We start from the raw sequence: 21,131 nt of genomic DNA, 5'->3' as shown, positions 1-21,131 counted from the left end.
ACGTCTACAATAAAGTAAATATAACATGATAATTCTAGATTTACGATTATCTACTTTATTGGCACACAACAGGTTCTTCTTCGGTAGGTCAGCATTCACAACAACCTATATGATCTTCATCGTAGTAAGTTCATCGGGATCAGTATCAGCGAAGCCACTGCCTTGTGTTCATGTTTTTACTTTCCGTACCAATCTAGGTGTAAGTAAAAAAAGAAATCTTAACGATTATACTTTCTATGTGTCTGGACCGCGATAATGTTTCGACTTTTTTATATATTGTCTCAACACATGAAGAATGAGGAAAATGTTATTTATTCTTATTCCATTCTGTTCATGCATGATTTGACGTAATAATGAAAATAAATAAACAACATAGATCTAAATAAATTATTAAATAATAAGTAATAAAAAAATAAATAAATAAACAAAAAGAACAAATATTTAATAATAATATTAATGTTCCTTTCAGCTGAAATTCGTAAACATGTAAGTATTCCAAATCAGTAATACATTTATGAATTCTGTTTTGTATTTATTGAATAAAATTCATTGCTACCTGCCACAGAAGTTAAGAAATAAAAATCAATATTTTTTTTCGTTTCGGCTTTTTGTTTCCCCACTGGAAATTTTAGGAGTACTGAAAACAACTTCAAATACATTTATTGGAAATCTATAATCATGCGCTATATCGATGGCGATCGATCTATCTCAGCAATAAAACGCTTACAGTCCCTCAGTTTTATCAGTTAATCTTCACTTCTTGTTTTTGAAATAACCTTCTGGTTATTACAGAATTAACTCAGTTGTAGGATATCGGTTTACATATTCCAGCAGTACGGAGTTTCAAAAAAGGTAAGTGGCTAATTAGTGTGTATTTGACGATAGTATTGCCTCGTAGGAAAATATTGGTACTAAAACTATAAATTTACTTTACTGGATACGCAAGTGCGGTTGATTTCTAATAATTTGTCCTTAGATAAATTTATCACTTGATTTTTCTGTTATTTCTTTAGTGCACAATATAGATTGACTTCCATTTACGGCCATTTTGTAATGATTCAATCAGATTTAAGTTAGTATCAAAGCAATCCTGACATAAAAGCATGATGTACAGGTATTATGGCATAGTAAAGTATGGAGAGTTAGGTTTTCAAATACTTTCAACTTAATACTTGAACAAGTGATAAAAAAGAATATCATTCTTAGTCAAATTCAATTATACATGACATTTGGAAAAACAATAGAGCCCCCGGTCGAATTTTTTGAGGGCGGCAAAATATCACAACTATTTAATTAATAATATCTTGTAAAACATTTATTAAATTGATGTACCTTAATAAGGCGAATGCCAGATTTTCCTGCTGACACCCATGCTACGGTACTGTGTGTGTATGTGGATATATAGATCATTATTTACTTTATAAATACCTACCCTTCATGCGTTAATAGTTTACCTAGTAGGTCGTATAAGGAGCTATGAATAACCATAATAAACGAAGTATTGTTTTGTTAAGAAGAACACGAAATGCAGAAGACAATATCACTAACATTTGACCAATTAGAGATATGTAAATAGTATAAACATTTGAAGGAAATATCAAATAGTCTATAACCTCTCTTCTTTTGATTTTTTTTTTAATGAAAAGGCTCAGGACTTAAGAAGATATGTTTAACAAAAAAGTGGGGTGAAAATCAATTTTTTGGAAATGTTCTTTCTTAAATAGCGACTATCTTAAAAAAGTTAAGATTCGTAAAGGAATACTCTCAGATTTATGTTATTTTTATATAACATTTGTTTCTTTACGAAGCACCGTTTTCGAGATATAAGTGAATAATAAAAAAAAAGAACCAGTGATCATTTATCGTTTTTAAGATTAATTATAGCCATTTTAGAGAAAATTGAGGTCATAATTTATATCTACTTCATCTTTATGCCCAAGCTCAACGCCATCTATTGATGTTTGCGGTAAATCTGCAACCTAATTTTGGAATCAAAACATTAGAACCATCGTCTAAATTTAAGAGAGAAATTTTTTGTTTAGCCATCCTGCCCAAATACACTGGGTTATTCTTTACAAAGAATAAATTCTATTAGAAAATCACTACAGTAAGTGGATTACTAACTATTGTAAGGAACTGTCCTACTGAAGTCTGTGTGATTAGACAATATGATCTATTATTTCAGAGAATGAAGAGATGGAAGATTTTTTAGGAAAAAACAGATTTGTGCTTTTCACTATTTTAATGTCTTAAGGTTTGTCTTCGTATTTTATGCACTCCTTCAACAAACCATCTTGTTTAATATTTCTAACATTAAATTCATCTCCATTAGAACAAATACTAACTTCATTTTTGTAAAAATTGCTTCAAGCTATTCATCGCTTTATAGTGTTTCTTCTTATTTTGATGTATTGAAATATAAAAAAAAAATATACATATATATTTATTATTATTTGTTTATTTATTATTATTTTTTTTTATTTATTATTATTTTTTTTATTTATTATTTTATGTCATATAAAATAAATTGACTATATCAGTATTCCGTACCAGAAGGCTTCGTAGCTTCCCGAAAAAATATTTTTCTATTTCATTGTTTGAGATTACAATTTTCTATATTAAATGATGGACCAAAAAAATCAGTGGAGCCTATAGTTGGGGGAGGAGGTGCGGTCAGCAAAATAACACAAATAAACCAAAAATTATTTGTTCGTGCCGACGTTGAAGACCTGATTTTCAGATAAGGGAGTTTTTGGCCGAGATTCCGACTAAACTCTTTATTTTTCTGAGTAAACTAAGTTTAGCCAGATTCTCTGCCTGATAAACTCCCTCATAAAGACCTTCATGATACGGAATACTGATATAGTCAATTTATTTTATGTCATATAAAATACCACCAAGGAAAAATTATCTGTTTTTAAATATATATTTATATTTTAATAGATTAAAATAAGAAGAAAAACTATATAGCGATGTTGCAATATAACTAAATAGCTTGAAGCAATTTTTACAAAAATGAAGTTAGTATTTGTTCTAATGGAGATGAATTTAATGTTAGAAAAATTAAACAAGATGGTTTGTTGAAGGAGTGCATAAAATACGAAGACAAACCTTAAGACATTAAAATAGTGAAAAGCACAAATCTGTTTTTTCCTAAAACCTCCTTGCACCTCATTCTCAATTTTAATATAAACGACACCAGATATTATCAATTATTATTACTTTTTTTCTATTTTCGGCCAAGACTCCCATGGGAGTCCTATACTACCTGACCATGGTTGGGGGTCAAAGTTCTTCATTTTGTGGGACCGCCACTCAATGAAAAAAGTCAACGTCCCAAGGCCGGATTCGAACCGGCATCAATTATTTTCCTTCTAAGTTGTCACTTATTATTATCGGTTTATTAAATACATCAATTAATGGATATGTTAATTTAAAAGCTACAATAAATTTTTTGTGATCAATAAGCAGGGGCCGCAAGTTTAGCTATCATGTAACCGCTTTGAGATATTTTAAAATAAAATAAAAAAATAAACTTCGATATTACTAATTTAGTCACTAGCCTGTAGAAGTAATGGAGATAACTATGAGTTATCTTACATTTAATTAATTAAAAAAAATATTACAAAAATTTAGTTATAATAATATAATACTATAGTAAATAATATAAGGTTTGGTCACATTTTCCTGTTGTATACATTTTTAATCTACAAATTATTACAGTGCCGATGTCTATAGACGCGCTCACACCCCTAAATATAGAAAGATTTTCAACAATCAACATACAACACTGAAGAAAAAATAATTAATTTTCTCTTACACTTCGGAGAAAAAAATACAAAAGTAATGAAAAAGTTCTTGTTTCTTGGCTTGCTGGTGACATGTTTGGCCAAAGACTGGAAATCTTTTAAGGTATATTTCTTTTTAAAGGATTATAACAAAGTACCTATGATCATTGTGAGTTTCATCAACATTAACCGTTTTCTTATTCTATTTGAACAGGTAAATTTCAATAAGATCTACACCAGCCCCTCCGAAGAACTAAAGCGAATGGCTGTGTATGAGATGAACAAGATGTGGATAGAAAATCACAACAGAAAATATGAAAAAGGGCAAGTGTCATTCAAAGTTGCAATGAACAAATTTGGGGATTTGGTAATTGGGAATTTTTTACTTTATTTTGTAGCTGTTTTAGTACTTTCACAAATAATTATGGTTATAAATGAATCAATAGAAGTGTAAACATTATAAGTTAAATATTTATAATATTCAGAAGCGTAAATATTTTTCTGAGATGTATATTTTATCTCTTAGAAAAGGGTAACTTGTAAGTGTAAATAAATCAAGGTTCACCACACGTTAGCTCATAATAAATAATTTATTTTCTATTTAAGCTATTTTCGAATCAAATATGGCTGAAGCAGGTGATTATTACATTAAATTCGCGTGAGTCTACCTTATTTATTCGGCAGTCATCCTGGAGGGCACTCAGCATCTATGAAGTGGAGAAACGTAATGGGTGCAAACCTGGAGATAAACTAAGCCGACGGAATTGGATTTTTTTTTTAATAATTTATTTATTGTTATTTACAACTGTATACATATATACACATCAAGTAAATTTGCTATAAGTGATATTATGGCATGATATAAACATGTGGAGAATCTACCCATTGATAGAACTCCAAAAACATTTCCAAAGGAGAAGATCTCGATGCCATCTTCTTTTCAGACGCCTAGGAGGATTATTAGGTAGTGAAGGAGAATCCAGGTTAGAAACGAGCTGGTTTGGGTGGTTGGGAAGTTTACTATGGAAGGATTGATATCTGGTTCTGGCCAAATCGGCAACATAGGGGACATTGAGGTCCTGGTGGATGTTTTGATTTGTGACAAAGTAAGGAGCATTAAGGATTTTTCGAAGGATTTTGGACTGTAAGGATTGGATTCGAGAGGAATTAGATGGTTTAGTTGAGCCCCATAGCTCAACTCCGTATGTCCAGATAGGCCTTATAACAGTCATGATCATTCTTTTGTAATGGATAGGAAGTTTGGACCGTTTGTCTAGTAAATGTTGTAATAGTCGGAATCTACGAGCAGTTTCCTGTCTTTTCAGCCTTGTATGAGGATTCCATGTCAGTCGTTTGTCCAGATTTAGTCCTAAGTAACCGATCTGTTCAACAGGAATAAGTGGGGTATTATTAAAAGATACTATGGGGCAAGAGGAAGGTTTAAGGCGAAGGGTAAATGTGATGTGGTGGGATTTATTGGAATTTATTTTAATCCTCCAATTTTGGTACCTTTCTTCAAGGGTGGTGATGTGGGATTGGAGGGTTTAGGATACAATGGAACTATCATTATTCACAGACAATAGGCATGTGTCATCGGCAAAGGTGGTGAGAATAGTGTTAGGATGGGTTGGGATGTCAGCTGTAAAAACTGTATAAAGGATACGACCAAGGATACTACCCTGAGGTACACCAGCAGACTGAGGAAACAGGGATGAATAAGCGCTATTGTGATTTACTTGAAATAACCTGTCTGAGAGATAAGAACGGATAATAAGATAATATGTAGAGGTTAGGAATCTACGGATCTTGTATAGCAATCCTGGGTGCCAGACTCGATCAAAAGCCTGTTCTACCTCAATAAAGACTCCCGAGCAGTACATTCCGCCCTCCAATGAAGACGAGACTACATCAACCACACGATGGCATTGCTGGATAGTGGAGTGGGATGTTCGGAATCCAAACTAGTGATCTGGGATTATGTGGTTAGAATCTAGGATGGGGTACAGGCGTTTTAAGATAAGTTTCTCAAGGATTTTTCCCATGATAGGTAACAGAGAGGTAGGTTGGTAAGAGGATGGGTGTTCTGGCGGCTTTCGAGGTTTGGGAATCATTTTGATTATGGATAATTTCCATGGATCAGGAAAATATGTGGATCTGAGGACAGCATTATAGATGTAGGTGAGAAATATAACAGATTTTCGAGGAAGATTGGTTTTTATTTGATTTTTAATGAATGTGATGGAAACCCAATTCAAAATTAAGTTTATTGGTCAGATTTAGCAAGATGTGCCTCAGCACTGTATGGTTTCACACCGCTGTAATTCTCAAACTATACTGGTTTTGTTGTTTTTTTAATTAGATGATTTTGATGGGATGAATGTGATATAAACTCTAAATTTAAAAAAAAATAATACTATATATTTTTACAGTGATTACTAAAATACATATAATGTTTTCATTTTTGTTTTATATTATGAGAACCTTACATATAATTGTATTCTAACCAGCTGCATAGAATTGAGCGTAGCTTCAGAAATAATGTATATTTTTTTACGTCAGAATATATAATATATGTTTCAAATAGAAACTGCTGAATTAATATATTAATTTAACTGCTTTTCTTTACTAAAAAATAAACAGGTTTAGGGACATGTTAAAATCTTATTATAATGATCGTTTGATAGACTGATGAAGAGTTTGAAACAAAATTCCTCAATGTGAGAGGAATTGTGAGTGATGACCTAAGGAGCGAGGACCATTCCTTTAGTGACCTAATGACACCCGATGTCCCAGAATCACTGAACTGGACCATGAAAGGTGCTGTCACGCATGTCGGGGATCAAAAGCTTTGTGGAGCCTGTTGGGCTTTTAGTGCAGTAAGTGCCGAATATTCTCACATGTACCAAAATATACCATTTTGATTCTGTCTATTTTTTTTTTTTAATTTCAATACTTCATTTATTGATAAATATTAGAAATTTCCATTGTTGAGCAATAAGTGATAACTGATCACATTCATAATAAAATAAATATAAAGTAACATAAAATAAAATAAATGAAAAGATTACATAATAATAAATAAAATCTCTCTCTAAATAAATATAAACAGAAGGATAAAAATCAAACTATGCACATGAAAAGAAAAAAATATATATATAATAATGACTAGTCACATTTATACTTTTATATACAATATTTACACTATCGACCTGAGGATCCCTGAGCCCACTCATTCTCTACATGTGAGGGGTAGAGATTGTACACATCTGTTAATTTTGAAAGATGGGTTTGATTGATCAAGTATATAAAAGGTAGATGGCCCGGGCGCGGTCAAAAGAATTAAACTAATTCTTATGAATTAATTAATATACATATAAATATAATTAATTAATTAAAAGAATTGATTACAATTTAATAAATTAAAATAAATATTTATTAACAATTTCCGGTCTTATGATCGCACCCAAGGAAGCTGGTCCTCCTTCTGTATTTGTTATTTTTATTTATATAAAAGCTTGAACAAGGAAGGGTAAGAGAAAAAAAAACCTTCAAAATTTGATTTGACATTCCCTTGTACTGGGCATAGTACAAGAGCCAGAGAGGACAAAAAGTCAGTTATTTCACCCTAATTTTCGATTACTTTAATGAAAACTCTGTATAAGTACTACTAAAAATTTATGAGTCTGCCAAGTTTAGGTTGGGGGAATATAAAATGGTGGCTCTTTCAAAAAATTTTTTTTTCATTCGGAGCTCTATATCCTTCCAACTTCCATCAACACTGGAAAACCTTAGAGAACGGCGTTTAAAGTAGAGCAAATTTGTTCAAATATGAGCGCTAAAAGAGCTATCTACGTTCAATAGTTTTCGAGATATAGCTTTTTAAAAAGCAACATTTCATAAAAATGTACAGAATGCTGAAAGATCAGTAGTTAGTGAATTTATTTTGAGAAATGTATATCTCAAAAACCATTCGACGTACAGATGTCTATTAGCATTCTACTTAATTTTTTTTTTTTCTTACCTCCTGGAACAAAGAAATAAACATTTACAAATATATACAATAGAAAAATGATATGTACATATACCAGCTATTTCATTTTCTTGTTTTGCCGGGATGGCATTATAAGAATGGTTGCCGGGTCCGCTGAAGGCGGTGTCAACAATGATGGCATATGTTTCCCTGGATGCTCACTAGGAATAGGGAGGGGCTATTTCTGTTGGTGGTGTTGAAGTGATGACTTCAGGCTATTCAACTTAAAGCTAGTTTAGTGGACTATAAAGTAATTTATTTTCATGGGAGTGATAGTTTTCATGATATTTGCTAAAATAAATTGATTTGTAGTTGTTTGGACAATAAGTTTGATTTATGAAAAACATTTATTTCAGAAACCATTAGACGTATAGATGTCTGCCAGCGCGCAAATTAAAGCTTGTTGAATTTACTATAAAATAGTTTATAACGTTTATCTTTGTAGGAGAAGTAGTTTTATAGATACTTGATAAAATAATTTCACTCAAAATAAAGAAAATTTAACTTACTATAAAGTAGTTTATGACACTTATCTTCGTAGGGGAAGTAATTTTTAGTATATTCGCCAATGAATATAAATTTGGCACATGCAAATTTATATTAAATTACAAAAATTAAAAAAAAAATTATATACTAAAAACTACTACCCCTACGGAGATACCTGTCATAAACTACTTTATAGTAAGTTAAATTTCCTTTATATTGAGTGTTGGCAGACATTTATACGTCTCATCGTTCCTGAGATATAAACTTCTCAAAATAAATTCACTAAATGCTTATCTTTCAGTACATTTTTATGAAATGTTGCTTTTTTAAAAAGCTATATTTCGAGAACCATATAACGTAAATAGTTCAATTTGGGCTCATATTTCAGCTTATTTAGTCTGCTTTAAATAACGTTCTCTTAGGTTTTCTGGTGTTGTCAGTAATTTTAAAGAGTAGAGCCCCGAATTAATAATTTTTTTTTTATCGTTTGGAAACAGCTGCCATTTTGTATTCCTCTACCTATACTTTACAGACTCATCAATTTTGACTAGTAATTATACATTTCATTAGAGTAATAAAATAATAATAACTGCCTTTTTTCCTTCCCGGCTCTTGTACTACGAGTCTACGAGTTGTTCTCTCTAAGGGGTAAGTCGTAAACTGTTTATGTAAAGTAAAGTGTTTTGTATTTCATGCCTTAATGCCCGGCCCGGAACAATGTCGGCTAAATTCATATTACATCAGTGTTTATTTATTTTGTTATTCCTGTGAAATGAATTTTTACACTCTGGTTGGGGCTGGTCCGCAACCCCTAGGAAGCTTTCAGAAGTTAGTTATAAAGTTCAATTAGGCTTAACCAGGATAACTAGTCCTCCAATAAAAGCACGGAGGTGTACAGTATGGATTGTTTATTATCAATTAAAGCATAGGAAAAATGAATCTGAATTTTCTTTATCTCATAGGAAACATAGCCGTGAATCCCTGTAATATTACAACGTATCTATCATTTTATGACAGTATTTCAGTGATTAATAGATAAATTTACGACAGTAATTTTTTTTTAAGCAAACAGTTTTTTTAATTGATTTATATTAAAGATATACTCGAGTTGATTGACATTTTAAAAGCCAATTTGAGGTTACACACTTTTGAACAAAAAAAAAAAAAATAACAATAAATAACTCATTCACGTTACTGTGATAATGTAACATTTGAAATTGTTTGATGTTTTAGGCTGGAGCCATAGAAGCACAGATCTTTAAGAAAACTGGGAAGCTGATTTCTCTCAGCGAACAGAATCTGGTTGATTGCAGCCGCGAATTTGGTAACAAAGGCTGCGAAGGCGGCATGCCCTTCAAGGCTTTAAGGTACATTCTGGTCAATGGTGTTACGAGTGAAGAATCCTATCCATACAATGCTCAGGTAAACCAGTTAATAAAAAGTAAACCAAACTGAATATTTCGTGCAAAAATAAATAAATTTATTAGATGATGTTTCATTAACTTCTTATTCAAATATTTATTATTAATCAGATAAGACAATTACGATTTCTCCATATTTATGCGTTTTTCTTTATACCTTAACGGTATTAACATTTCAGGGTTTGGTATTTGTAACTATCTTTTGGTATTTGTAACTCTTTGTTAGCTAGAGTAAAATTTGTGGCCAAGCCTAGAGGCAGAGGTACAAGATAGACTGATGTCCACCTGGAACCTAATATCTTTCGACAGCGATATTCATTCATCTGGCCGATTCAGGCGCCTCCCCTTTCTTTCCTTCAAATCACTGGATGATCGGAGTCGCTCGATAATTGTCCAATGCGTAAGTAGTGTATGAAGAAGATAGAATATACAACATTGGTTGACCCGGTAATGCTTCCCTGTGGCTATATTTTAGGATGTTTATACATTAATTGAAAACTTTTGAAACTTTGATGCCAATTAATATATAGATGAAGTGATAAGAAGTGGCTATGATAACATAAATGGTAACAGGTAACTTCCTTGTATAATCGTTAATGCTGGTCTGATTTAGTTGATATTTTCTTATTCTTTCAGATAATTTCACTGTCTATGATATATTACCTACAAACTGAGGAAAGGCAGAATATAATCATCTCCTACATGCCAAAGCAAGATTCCGCTGAAGTCTCCTGGCGACTCAAACCGGCTTGTGGTCGGATCAAGAAAGATTGCCCTGAACCCGAACTTAGAGCTCCTGCACTAAAAACAATTTATGAGCTATACCCCATAGAGCAATGGCTACACATTTATACCGATGGGTCTTAACAAGGGAGCTGGAGCAGGTGTATATTCAATCAACTTTCAATTGTCATTTCCCGTTGGAGGTGGGTGATAATTATGATGCAGAAATGTAGGCTATTTGCTTCGCGATGGAAGCCGCTATTGAATGCGATGACGACACTGTAATCTTCAGCGGCTCCCAACCCGTAATACGAAAATTAACTGCCACGGGTCGCCCACGGAAGTAAAGTGCAGAAACATGGCTGCTATCATGATGAAAAGAGGAAGGGTTATAGCTCTGCAGTGGATTCCAGGCCATGTTGGTATAAATGGTAATGAACAAGCTGACATATTGGCTAAGCTCGGTTGTGCAGAGAACCAGCCTGTTCTACCACTTTCCTACAGAACAGTAAAATCAATGATAAGCTCTTATTGTAAGAACAGGACAAGCATCGTAGATTCACCGAAATGTCCTCTATGCAACATGGATGACATGGATGGAGAACATGGATCTTTTAACATGTATTGGTCTAGAAGATATTCAGCAGGATGCGGGCCAACTAAGAGGAAGAGTAAAATTGTATTCAACTGCGAGAGGGGAAATGGCGTAATAGCCCATTTCCTGTGGCGTTGGGAAAAAAGAACTATCTATGATATTTTCCTATATATACTACATAAAATATAAATAGTCATAGGGTTGTTACATAAACCCTCATTTTACTTTAATATTAATACTATATTCAAACAACTCAGGCTAACTGACTTTATTAAAACGTGATTAAAGATTTTTAATCACATTACTTTTAATTAAAAAGTTTAAAATTAACTTCGACACGACCCAGCCAATCTACACTGAACTTGGCAATGGTTTAGGTGTCTATAACCTGCACTGAAGGGTACAAACCTGATCTAATTGAACAAATTAAAACCGGAGATATATAATAAAACGTTTGACAAATTTTTCTTTATTTGAAACCAGTATGTCACCCATATAAGGACATTAAATTTTGTTTGTCTAGGTTAAAAGAGGATAAAACCAGTTTTCTAACGGTTGTATTAAGGTAGGAATTGAATAAAATGCAGATGAGCTAAGAAATGTTATATCAACAATGGTCACCGGAATAAAAAAAAAATACTCCAAATGGATCAAGGTGAAAAAATCTAATTGGAATAAAATAACCATGACAAAAATATGTACTTTTTGAGCTATGCGTCAAAAATACTTAATTTTGTTAATAATTTTTATTTATCAAAAAATCTCATCACAATTCGATGAATGGTATGACAGTGCATAAAGTGTCCCAAATGGACAAACAAATATTCATTTCTATATGGTTCTCTATTTATCATTGAAAATGTCTCAGGCGTGTTAACACCTTGCCTATTCTTACAGGCATTCAATCTCTACACAAAACTATTAGGAATTCAATTAAGCGAACAACCGGGACCCTGGTAAAAAAGACTGCAGTTTCTTGGTCACACGACGATCAGGACCTGGCTTGAAGATATGGACACTATTGAATAGCTTTTGAGGCGAAGAACGATCAGCTTAAAGATTAGGTTTCATGCTAAATGATGAAAAGGCAAAGTTCATGTGAACACAACCAACACGTTAAGGCGTAGAGGGATATGTCTCGGAAAGTATAAATTAGGAAAAGATTTCAATATTTCATTTACATAGAAGCCCAAGTGTAGTAAACAATGGATATGTTTTGTTTATTTTAAATCAATAAGATGTAGTAAACATTAGTTATATATAATTGTTTATAAATAAATAATTTTGTAAGAACTTTAAATAATATTTTATAACAGAAATGAAACTGGCTAACTAGAGGAGGTGGTACAAGGATTTTTCTTATTTTATTTATAATAGGATTATGTTCTAATTATTTAGAGTAAACTGAATTGATTTATGTTGCTTTAATTAAAGAATTGGTGCCTACAAGTTCGCGATGATGTGTTTACATTTCTTTTATAAAATATTATTTACAATTCTTGCAAAATTATTGATTTATAATAACATATAATTATGGTCTACTACATCTTATTGATTTAATTTATATAAAATATATCTATTATTTACTACACCAATTAAAAAATTTAAATAATATAGCAGAGTAAATATAGAGTGGAATACCTGGCTCTGGGATATATTGGAGGGGGGGGTATATTCCAGGGGCAGGTCCTAGGGTGCCTATCTTATAACACACAGTCAATCTATCTAAAAATGCTCCAAAGCCCTTTTTTCTGATCTTCTCAAGGAATTTAAAACCCAAAGAAACTTCTTTTTTTGAAAATAGGGCAGAAGCTAAACACTGACAATACAAGATCTGCATCCTTTCTTGCAGTTGGAAGAGATAGATTTTCAGGGAGATTCTGGTGCTAGTTTTTCTCATGTCATTATCGCGCAAAGGTTGTAAGAGATCCAAGTTTCGAAATTGATATTCTGGAGCAGATCCCTCCTCTACTAAATCTTTTTATCCAATTCTGTATATTCGATAACAACTTTGTTTTCATGAATATACTCTGAAAGTATTTATAATTTGCAGGAGGGAAAGTGTCAATACACTGATCAGAAGCAAGTAGTAAAAATAAAAGCACTAGCCTTCATCAGGAATACTGCAAATAAAGAAAATACTTTAAAAACTGCAGTGGCCCGAGTTGGTCCTATATCAGCCTGTGTTTGGTCCAGCAAGTCATTTCGATTTTTTTCAGGAGGTAAGTATATAATAATAAATATCAGATATATTCGTAGCAGGTATTCAGATCAGTATACACAAATGAATTAATTCCTCAATTAAAATTATATTGACAGGAATTTTCCACGACGAAGATTGCAAAAATAACACCAAAGTCAACCATGCTGTTCTAGTTGTTGGTTATGGTCGCGAAGAAAACCAAGATTATTGGCTCATCAAAAATTCTTGGGGCTTGCGTTGGGGTGAATATGGTTATGGAAAAATGGTAAGAAACATGGATGACCACTGCAACATTGCATCACATAATGTATTTCCAATAGTTTGATCTCTTAATGAGTGTGCCTAGTATTTACACGAAGATTACAAACATCCAAGGTTGTTTAGGTATCTATGATTCAAAATCATAATTTTGTTTTAAATGCATAGGTTGCTTACTTAACTGTAGCTTTATGTTGTGATTAATAATCTAAAATGTATAACTTGTCAAGAATGTGTTCATGTGTGAAGAAGATTTTTAATAATGCATTGCATTAATTCTGCATTGCATTCATTCTCGGTAGTTATAAAGTAATGATACAGTGTTTGATGTTTAGTGTTCGATATAAAGCTATGATATTTTTCTCTTCAATATCTTTTGATAATTTTTTCAATGTATTGCATTTTCATCTGAATGTAAAAACTCTATACTAAGCTTACACGATTAACATTGTCATGTTCACATTAATAAATTATTAAAAATTTCATATACATATTAATGTCGTTTTTTTTCCCCAAATCCACACACCATCAAATTACTAAATTTATGGGTAATTCTGAAATTCTGTAATATTGAAGCGGTTCTAGAATATTCATTCAAATGTATTTGTCTAATCAATGATTTTTGTGTTTATACTATATTATGTTCTTCTCATCTTTATTTATAACATCAATTGGGCAATAAAAAATTATATTTTCTGCTTTATTATTATTGTTTTGTTTTTTGTGTTGTCTTAAAACCATCATTACCACCGTCCGTAACGAATCAGTAATGGGTGAAATTTTCATCTTATAATTCGAGTTGTGTCCTTAGTTTGAGAAAACCTTATAAAAATAAAATGTGATGTGCGTTATTTACTACCTACCCTATACTGATAGTCGCGCGCGAATAACATTACAAATGGTTACTCTTGAGACTGAAACTCGCAAAACAGGTATTTAATCCATTTGATTATTTTAATGAAAACTATACGACGTTACAAGTTAAAATTGATGACTCTGCCAACCATAGATGATATAAATAAAAACTGACGGCTTTTTCATGAAAATTTAATTTTTCATTCCTAGCTTACCTTTAAAACTACCTACAACACTAAAAAACACCATTTATATTGAGGTAAAATTTCTAAAATATGAGCCCTAACAGAGTTCATGATAACATTTCATAATAAAGTAACGAAAAATCAGTAGTTAGTGAATTTATTTAAGGAAACTCAATCTCAGTAACCATCAGACACCAATTAGCATTCATATTAAAGCTACTTAATTTTACTATAAAGTAGTTTATAACCTTTATTGCATTAGTAGTAATTATCATGATATTTGTCAAAATATATTCACAAAATGTTCATTTCTAGTTGTTCAGACAAAATTTTTGTTTTTCATAAAACAAAACTTTTGTCTGAACTATATATCAGGAACCAATCAAACGTACAAATATCGATCAGGACTCAATTTTAGATAATTTTCTCTACTTCAAATAATATACTTAAATGTTTTTTAGTAGTGTGGGTAGTTTTAAGGATATGAAGCTCTGAATGAAAAATGAGCGAAAATTGGACCATTTTTTTTTTTTTACTTAAAAGAACTCAAAAATAAATTTTTGTATTTCAGATCTACATTTTTATTCCCTCTAGCTATATTTGGCAGTCATCAATTTTGACTATTAACTGTATATAGTTTTCATTAAAGTAATCAAATGTTGGAGTGAAGTAACTTTTTTTCTCCTCCAGGGCTCTTGGACTATTAGGACAAACTCTTTTACTCTTATATGAAAAGAAACTAATCTCCTTGGAAATAATGAAGTTTTATTACATAATTTGTATACTTAATATTCAATTTAAGCTCATTAATTATATTTATACATAAATATATTTGTATTTATAAATTACATAATATTTTTTTTTTATTTCGGCTTTTTTGATTTACAATTTTTAGTGAAACTTTTCAAAATCTACATTATACAGTTACATAAGAAACTTCTATTTCTAATCATTTATAAATATTTAACAGCTCAAATTTACTCTGGCTTAAGAAGTATAAAATGCCAATTGAAGAGTTAGTAAAAAAAAACCATACTTCCTGCTCTAGTTGCAATGATTAAATAAATCTGAATCAATATACATAAAAAAAAAATTGTGTTGGGTTAAATTATTATTGTAGATTAAACAAATAATTACTATATAAAATATTGATAAAAAATGTTGCAATCAAAAGCTGTTAGTGAAGCTACCTCTGCCACGAAGTAAATGGAAAAGGAAAATACATCTTTTAATAAACTATGTAAAATTCAAATATTTGAAAATTTATGAAAATTTTAAATGAAAACAGCAAATAATGGTTTCATGAGTTTGCTGGAATAGGAAAATAACTAAAACAAGGAAGTAATTAGTAATTAGTAAGCTGTATGATAAGCATTTCTACCAGTTATGACCAGGATTATCATAAGGTATTATCTTTAAGAGAACTAATGACCCATTGGAGTACTTAAAAACATAAATAAAAGCCTAATGAGGCTTCTTCAGCACTCAACTGAGCTACCTTCTCAGTGTAACATGGACGATATATGATTAATAAATTTTTGGGAATATGATTGCTATTATTAAATCATACGAACAAAATAAGTTAACCAGTTTAGATTGATTTTTCCATTAGGCGAACGTAATAAACAAGATTTTGATTATTACTGATATCAAAAAATATATTTTAAATTCAAATGAATACCAAAATTATTTATACTGGAGTATTAGAGTGGTAAATTTTTTAAACATTGGAAAAGGCTTGAAACAACACTTAACCTGCTGGGTCTAAAATTTGCAGAAGTAAGTGAACTCTTTATCTTTATTATGCTATATTTAATAGCAATGTGGTAAAATACATAAGGTATTACTCAGGCATTATTATATCTTCAGATCTACTAAATAATTTGATATAGGTACAGATTTGTCAACAGTTTTATACTATTTATATTGTATTTCTGTTGATTTAGGAGCATGAAATCCATCTTTTTGTTATTTTTATCAACTATAGTTCTTCATTGTAAAGCTCAGAACACAACATGTACTGGAATCAATGCGCACAAGATAGTTTCGCCATCTGTAAGTATATTTGTAATAATTGAATAAACTAAATCTTAGAATAAAATTCTTAATGCTAATTTCAAAATAATAAATTTTGGTTTTGCTTTTTAATGCTTAAAAGGTTTAGTCATTTAAGTAGGAGACTGAAAAATCTTTTAGTCTAGTAGTTTTCAAATTCTTTTCTGTGTTTACTTCCTTAAAAGGATTGTTTCTAATCAGAAGTGTTTCCTGGATAGTGACAATGAGGGCTTAAACAAATACATTTATGATAGATTTTATGAACACTTCTCTCTATAAATCCTCACAGTACCAGGCACCGATATTAGTGGGGGAACTAGCCCAGCAAGAGGACCTGGTCGTTTTTGCCAACCTCACAGTAATTAACTCCAAGTACCAATCACAAGTGGAGACACATAGTTTTATTGGTTTCACTATCATGGTTAAGACAGTGTAAAGCAGGCAGTTTTCCAGCAACTAGGAGTACTAAGGGTGAATTGTATGTAGTGTCATTTTTGTTTTGAAAATGAAGAGTGATTTTTTTTTTTAAAAGAAGTTTATTTAATATGTAAAATATAATTTAAACATGATATGGAAAGTAAATGGTATGTACACTAATTTAATTGTTTTAAAAAATCCTTACAATTATACCTTTAATGGTACTAGCCACATATTTGCTGGTAATGTTGTCCTTGCCCCCAATACTTCAGCCACATGTGTCCAGGCTATGTTTAGATTTGCATAATTGAAACAATATATAAAAAAACCAATGATTTTTTAACGATATAACTAAATTGTAAGTATGAATGTCAATTGTATGTATTAATATTGACAAAAGTTGTCACAAAACCACCTCACATTTACAATGCACTATCTCTGTCTCACTACTCTACTGGCCCAATAATCGTGTGCTACCTTTAGCAGTTAAAGGATTAAGAGGCAATTTGTAATATAAGTAAACTGTGCTCCTAAGGTGACAGTAGGGAAAAGTACATCCTCCAATGTGCAATCAGCACTTAGCCCTCATCCTCTCAATTAGATCCAAGGCTATTTTGTATTGTGTTCTCATAAATCAATACTTTGATCTACCATCTATTGATAATAATCAGTAAAACTCTTGTTGAGAGGAATCTCAGATTTACTGAGCTACGGCTAAAGATATAATTTCTCAACTAAATAATTAATTTTCTACTATAAATATTAATTAACTCTTTATATTCAGGCTGTAGGCAGATGGCATCTTGTAAGAGCATCAGAAATTGGAAATTCAACAGAAGGAAAAAATACATGTGGATTTTTCAGTAAGTGGAAACTGGGTCATAATTTTGTCATAAGTATTTTATAAATAAAAAGAACCTCAGATGTAAATAAAATAAATTTTTAGATACCATTACACCTTGCAAATGTATTGGCATTAATATGAACACTACAATGGCGCCTCCTAATGTAAAACAATATACTTTACAGAACTTTGGGTACAATGAAAGGTACTTAATAACAAACATTATTTTTTTTATCATATTAATTAATGAATTATAAAACATCTCATTTTTGTCAACAGGTATAACTCATATGCACTAACTAAGTTGGACATCGAATTAATTTCAAACAGTAGTTTAATATTTAATGCATTTGTTCCACTTGGTAAGTTTTTCTTTTTCATTAATCAAATAAACTAGTTTTTTTACTTGCTGTTTGTTAGAATTTCAAAGTAAAGCATAACACAATCAGCTCTTACAATAAAAACAGGTTATTTTTATCATAAGAATAGTAAAGAGCTAAATCACACCTTTATAAGCCTTGCTCAAGGGTCTTGAACAAGAAAAAGCAGCATAAATAAATGATAGCAGATTTTATATTAGTCATTCCAATTCAGTCCTCTCAGATTCAAAAATTTTGAACCTATATTTTCCATAATATAACATATTTATTAAGAAATTAAATATGTCAATGAACCAGTAAAAAAAAAATGTTTACCCAAATCATGTCTATCGTTGAAAATTGGACCTAATATTAGCCAAAATGTTTCTATCATATTTAGATTTGAAAAACAGTTGTTATCATATATTTAATTTTATGTTTTTAGCTAATGTTAATTTCACCATTGCAATTGTTGGAACGGATGATTATCTTTCATGGATGACTATTGCAATGTGCAACCAACTAAAGGATGAAAAAGGTATTTTCCAATAATTAACATTTTTATGATTAGAAGGTAATATAATGTGATTTTGAGCAAATATTTGAAAGTAATAATTAAATTGATCATTATTTGATAAAATTTTTGGATTCATTGATGAACATACATCCACAGTTTGTATTGATTGTAATTATGATTATAATTTTTTTCAGGTAAAAATATAAGATTAAGATGGATAATCACGAGAAGTCCAGTTCCAACAAATACAACCATAGAAGAAGCAATGCAATCTATTGCTCCAAATAACCAAGATCTTCTAACAGTCAATCAATCCAATTGTCCACCAGGATTCTAAAATATGATGCATTATGCAGCTTTATTGGCTTTTGAAGTTGATATTTAATGCTGATGAGAAATCCAGTTTACTTGATGCAATTTTGTAAGATTTATATTAATCTGTTTTATTTTTGTATTTTCATAGGAATATTAATATATAGGCAATATATATAATATAAAGAAGTTATATTTTTTATGAGCTCAATTATTTGTTAAAATAATTAAAACTAATCCTTAATTAAGTAAAAAGAGATTATATTTTATAAAAACAATAAATAATGACTTGATTAATTTCACCTTCTGACTTTCCATGTCAAAAATTAAGACACAATATATATATATATATATATATATATATATATATATATATAGCATTATATTATATTCAGCATCTAGTCCATTCCAGTATTATTGGAGGAGTTAAAAGTTTTAAAATATAGAACAATTGCAATGGACTTGCTCTGGTCATTGAACCATAGCAGTAAAGCTTTGGCTTTGTAAACTAAAAACCCAGTTCAAATCCAACCATTTCATATTCAGTGGAAAAAGAAATCAGTGGTCTTTGTCAGACTGGGAACCATGGTTTAGGCAGTTGGGGCACACCTACAGTCTCCGAAGAATTATGTAAGGTTGAGAATTAGAATGCTTCACCAGTCCCAGCTCCTGATGCTCTTGAGGAGTTAATTTATTAATATACAATCTAATGTACCATTCACTTAAGCTGGGATAAATTGTTAAGCCCCCAAAAAATTTTTTTTACAATTTAAAAAAATAAAAACCTTCACATATCTGGAGAAATTTAGGATGAATTCTTGAAGTCAGAAAAAATCATGCTGATGTCTTACAAAGCATTGGTTGATGTGTGATGTCTCAAGGATGATAAATTGATTTTTAAAAATTGAGCTGTTAATTTTTCTGCTTTACCAGGTGTTAAACCTTAAATAACAATACGCACTATTCAAATTATTTCTTATTACATATTCATATCATTTCTAGTCACATATACCAAGCAATTTTCTTTTCTAAAAATTAAAAAAATTCATACATTACTTTATTCAATAAAAAAACAAAAAAACAACAACATAGAAGCAGACTTTAGATTATTTATATTACTAAGAACATCTTTGGCAAATGACTAGCAGCAAAAAGCTGTCACCACCTAGTCGATAGTGCATGAAATCTTTACTAAACATCAGCTTGCTGCATTACCCGAAGAAGGTACTATCAAAGCATTGGTGACTTACAATAGTGGCAGTTTTAAATAGTAATAGTAATATGTGAAATAGTAAATAAATTTTGTGATGGTCACACTCTTAACGAATAGCATGAACTTAAAAGCAAATAGATGGTTTCAGAATTTTTGCAATACGAGCAATATAGAATATAAATAATGTAAGATTGAATAAGTCTTATATTACCATGTAATGTTTGGTTGGAGATTCACTTATACCTTCGCGCCAAATTTTTGCTAAAATGAATTGCTTAGCTATCTATCTCTACCAGAGCCAGATCTAAAATTTATATATCACTTAATCTTTAAATTAACAATAATTATTAGATAATTGTTGATAATTTCACAATTTTGTCAGAACTGAAGCCTAGATTTGGTACAGGCACCGGTTAGATAAGAGAAAACTTAATCTTCTCCAAAATAACATTTTTAACTCTAACCCCATGATTTATATAACAATAATTCTACATCTGGCAACATTGTAACAATTCAGCGATCTCAGAGCTATGCTTTTAGTGGATTTGAGTAAATTTTGAAAAAAAATTAACAGCTACATTTCACAATGAATCTTCCTGAGGATAGCTCACAAAAAGAACCAAATCAGGTCTATAAGTACCAAAATAAGTAAAAACACAGTAAAATGATTAAAGTTACTCTTAGTGACTAATTTTTTTCTGTTCAGGAGAAGAAAAAGAAGATAATTCAGCATAAAAAAGTTCATAAATTGAAATAATTTCAAGCATGACACTTTAAACGTAATCAATTTAATAAAACAACTAATTGTTAAAACAAGATGTATTGTAGTATTATAGTTTGTATAATGACAGGTAGTAAACTAAAAATAAA

General features: G+C 30.7%; 2 protein-coding genes across 2 annotated transcripts; both read left to right on the top strand.

The window, feature by feature from the left end:
* Positions 1–751: 751 nt before the first annotated feature.
* On the top strand, positions 752–13,966 carry LOC106690564 (digestive cysteine proteinase 3). Its single transcript, XM_014436032.2, has 7 exons — positions 752–852; positions 3,724–3,912; positions 4,003–4,155; positions 6,473–6,664; positions 9,538–9,726; positions 13,097–13,265; positions 13,363–13,966. Exons 2-7 carry the CDS (start codon positions 3,847–3,849, stop codon positions 13,569–13,571), a joined length of 978 nt encoding a protein of 325 aa, XP_014291518.1. The 5' UTR covers positions 752–852; positions 3,724–3,846; the 3' UTR covers positions 13,572–13,966.
* Positions 13,967–16,032: 2,066 nt separating this feature from the next.
* On the top strand, positions 16,033–19,351 carry LOC106690552 (uncharacterized). Its single transcript, XM_014436007.3, has 7 exons — positions 16,033–16,323; positions 16,491–16,599; positions 17,801–17,879; positions 17,963–18,065; positions 18,140–18,222; positions 18,665–18,757; positions 18,931–19,351. The coding sequence occupies exons 2-7, from the start codon at positions 16,495–16,497 to the stop codon at positions 19,071–19,073; spliced, it is 606 nt and encodes a 201-aa protein (XP_014291493.1). The 5' UTR covers positions 16,033–16,323; positions 16,491–16,494; the 3' UTR covers positions 19,074–19,351.
* The last annotated feature ends 1,780 nt before the right edge of the window (positions 19,352–21,131 follow it).

This window comes from Halyomorpha halys, unplaced genomic scaffold (assembly GCF_000696795.3).
Source record: "Halyomorpha halys isolate HHAL.00 unplaced genomic scaffold, Hhal_1.1 Scaffold1757.1, whole genome shotgun sequence".
NCBI lineage: Eukaryota > Metazoa > Arthropoda > Insecta > Hemiptera > Pentatomidae > Halyomorpha > Halyomorpha halys.
The sequence above is the reverse complement of the archived record's forward strand: the minus strand, read 5'-3'. Positions and strand labels throughout refer to the sequence as shown.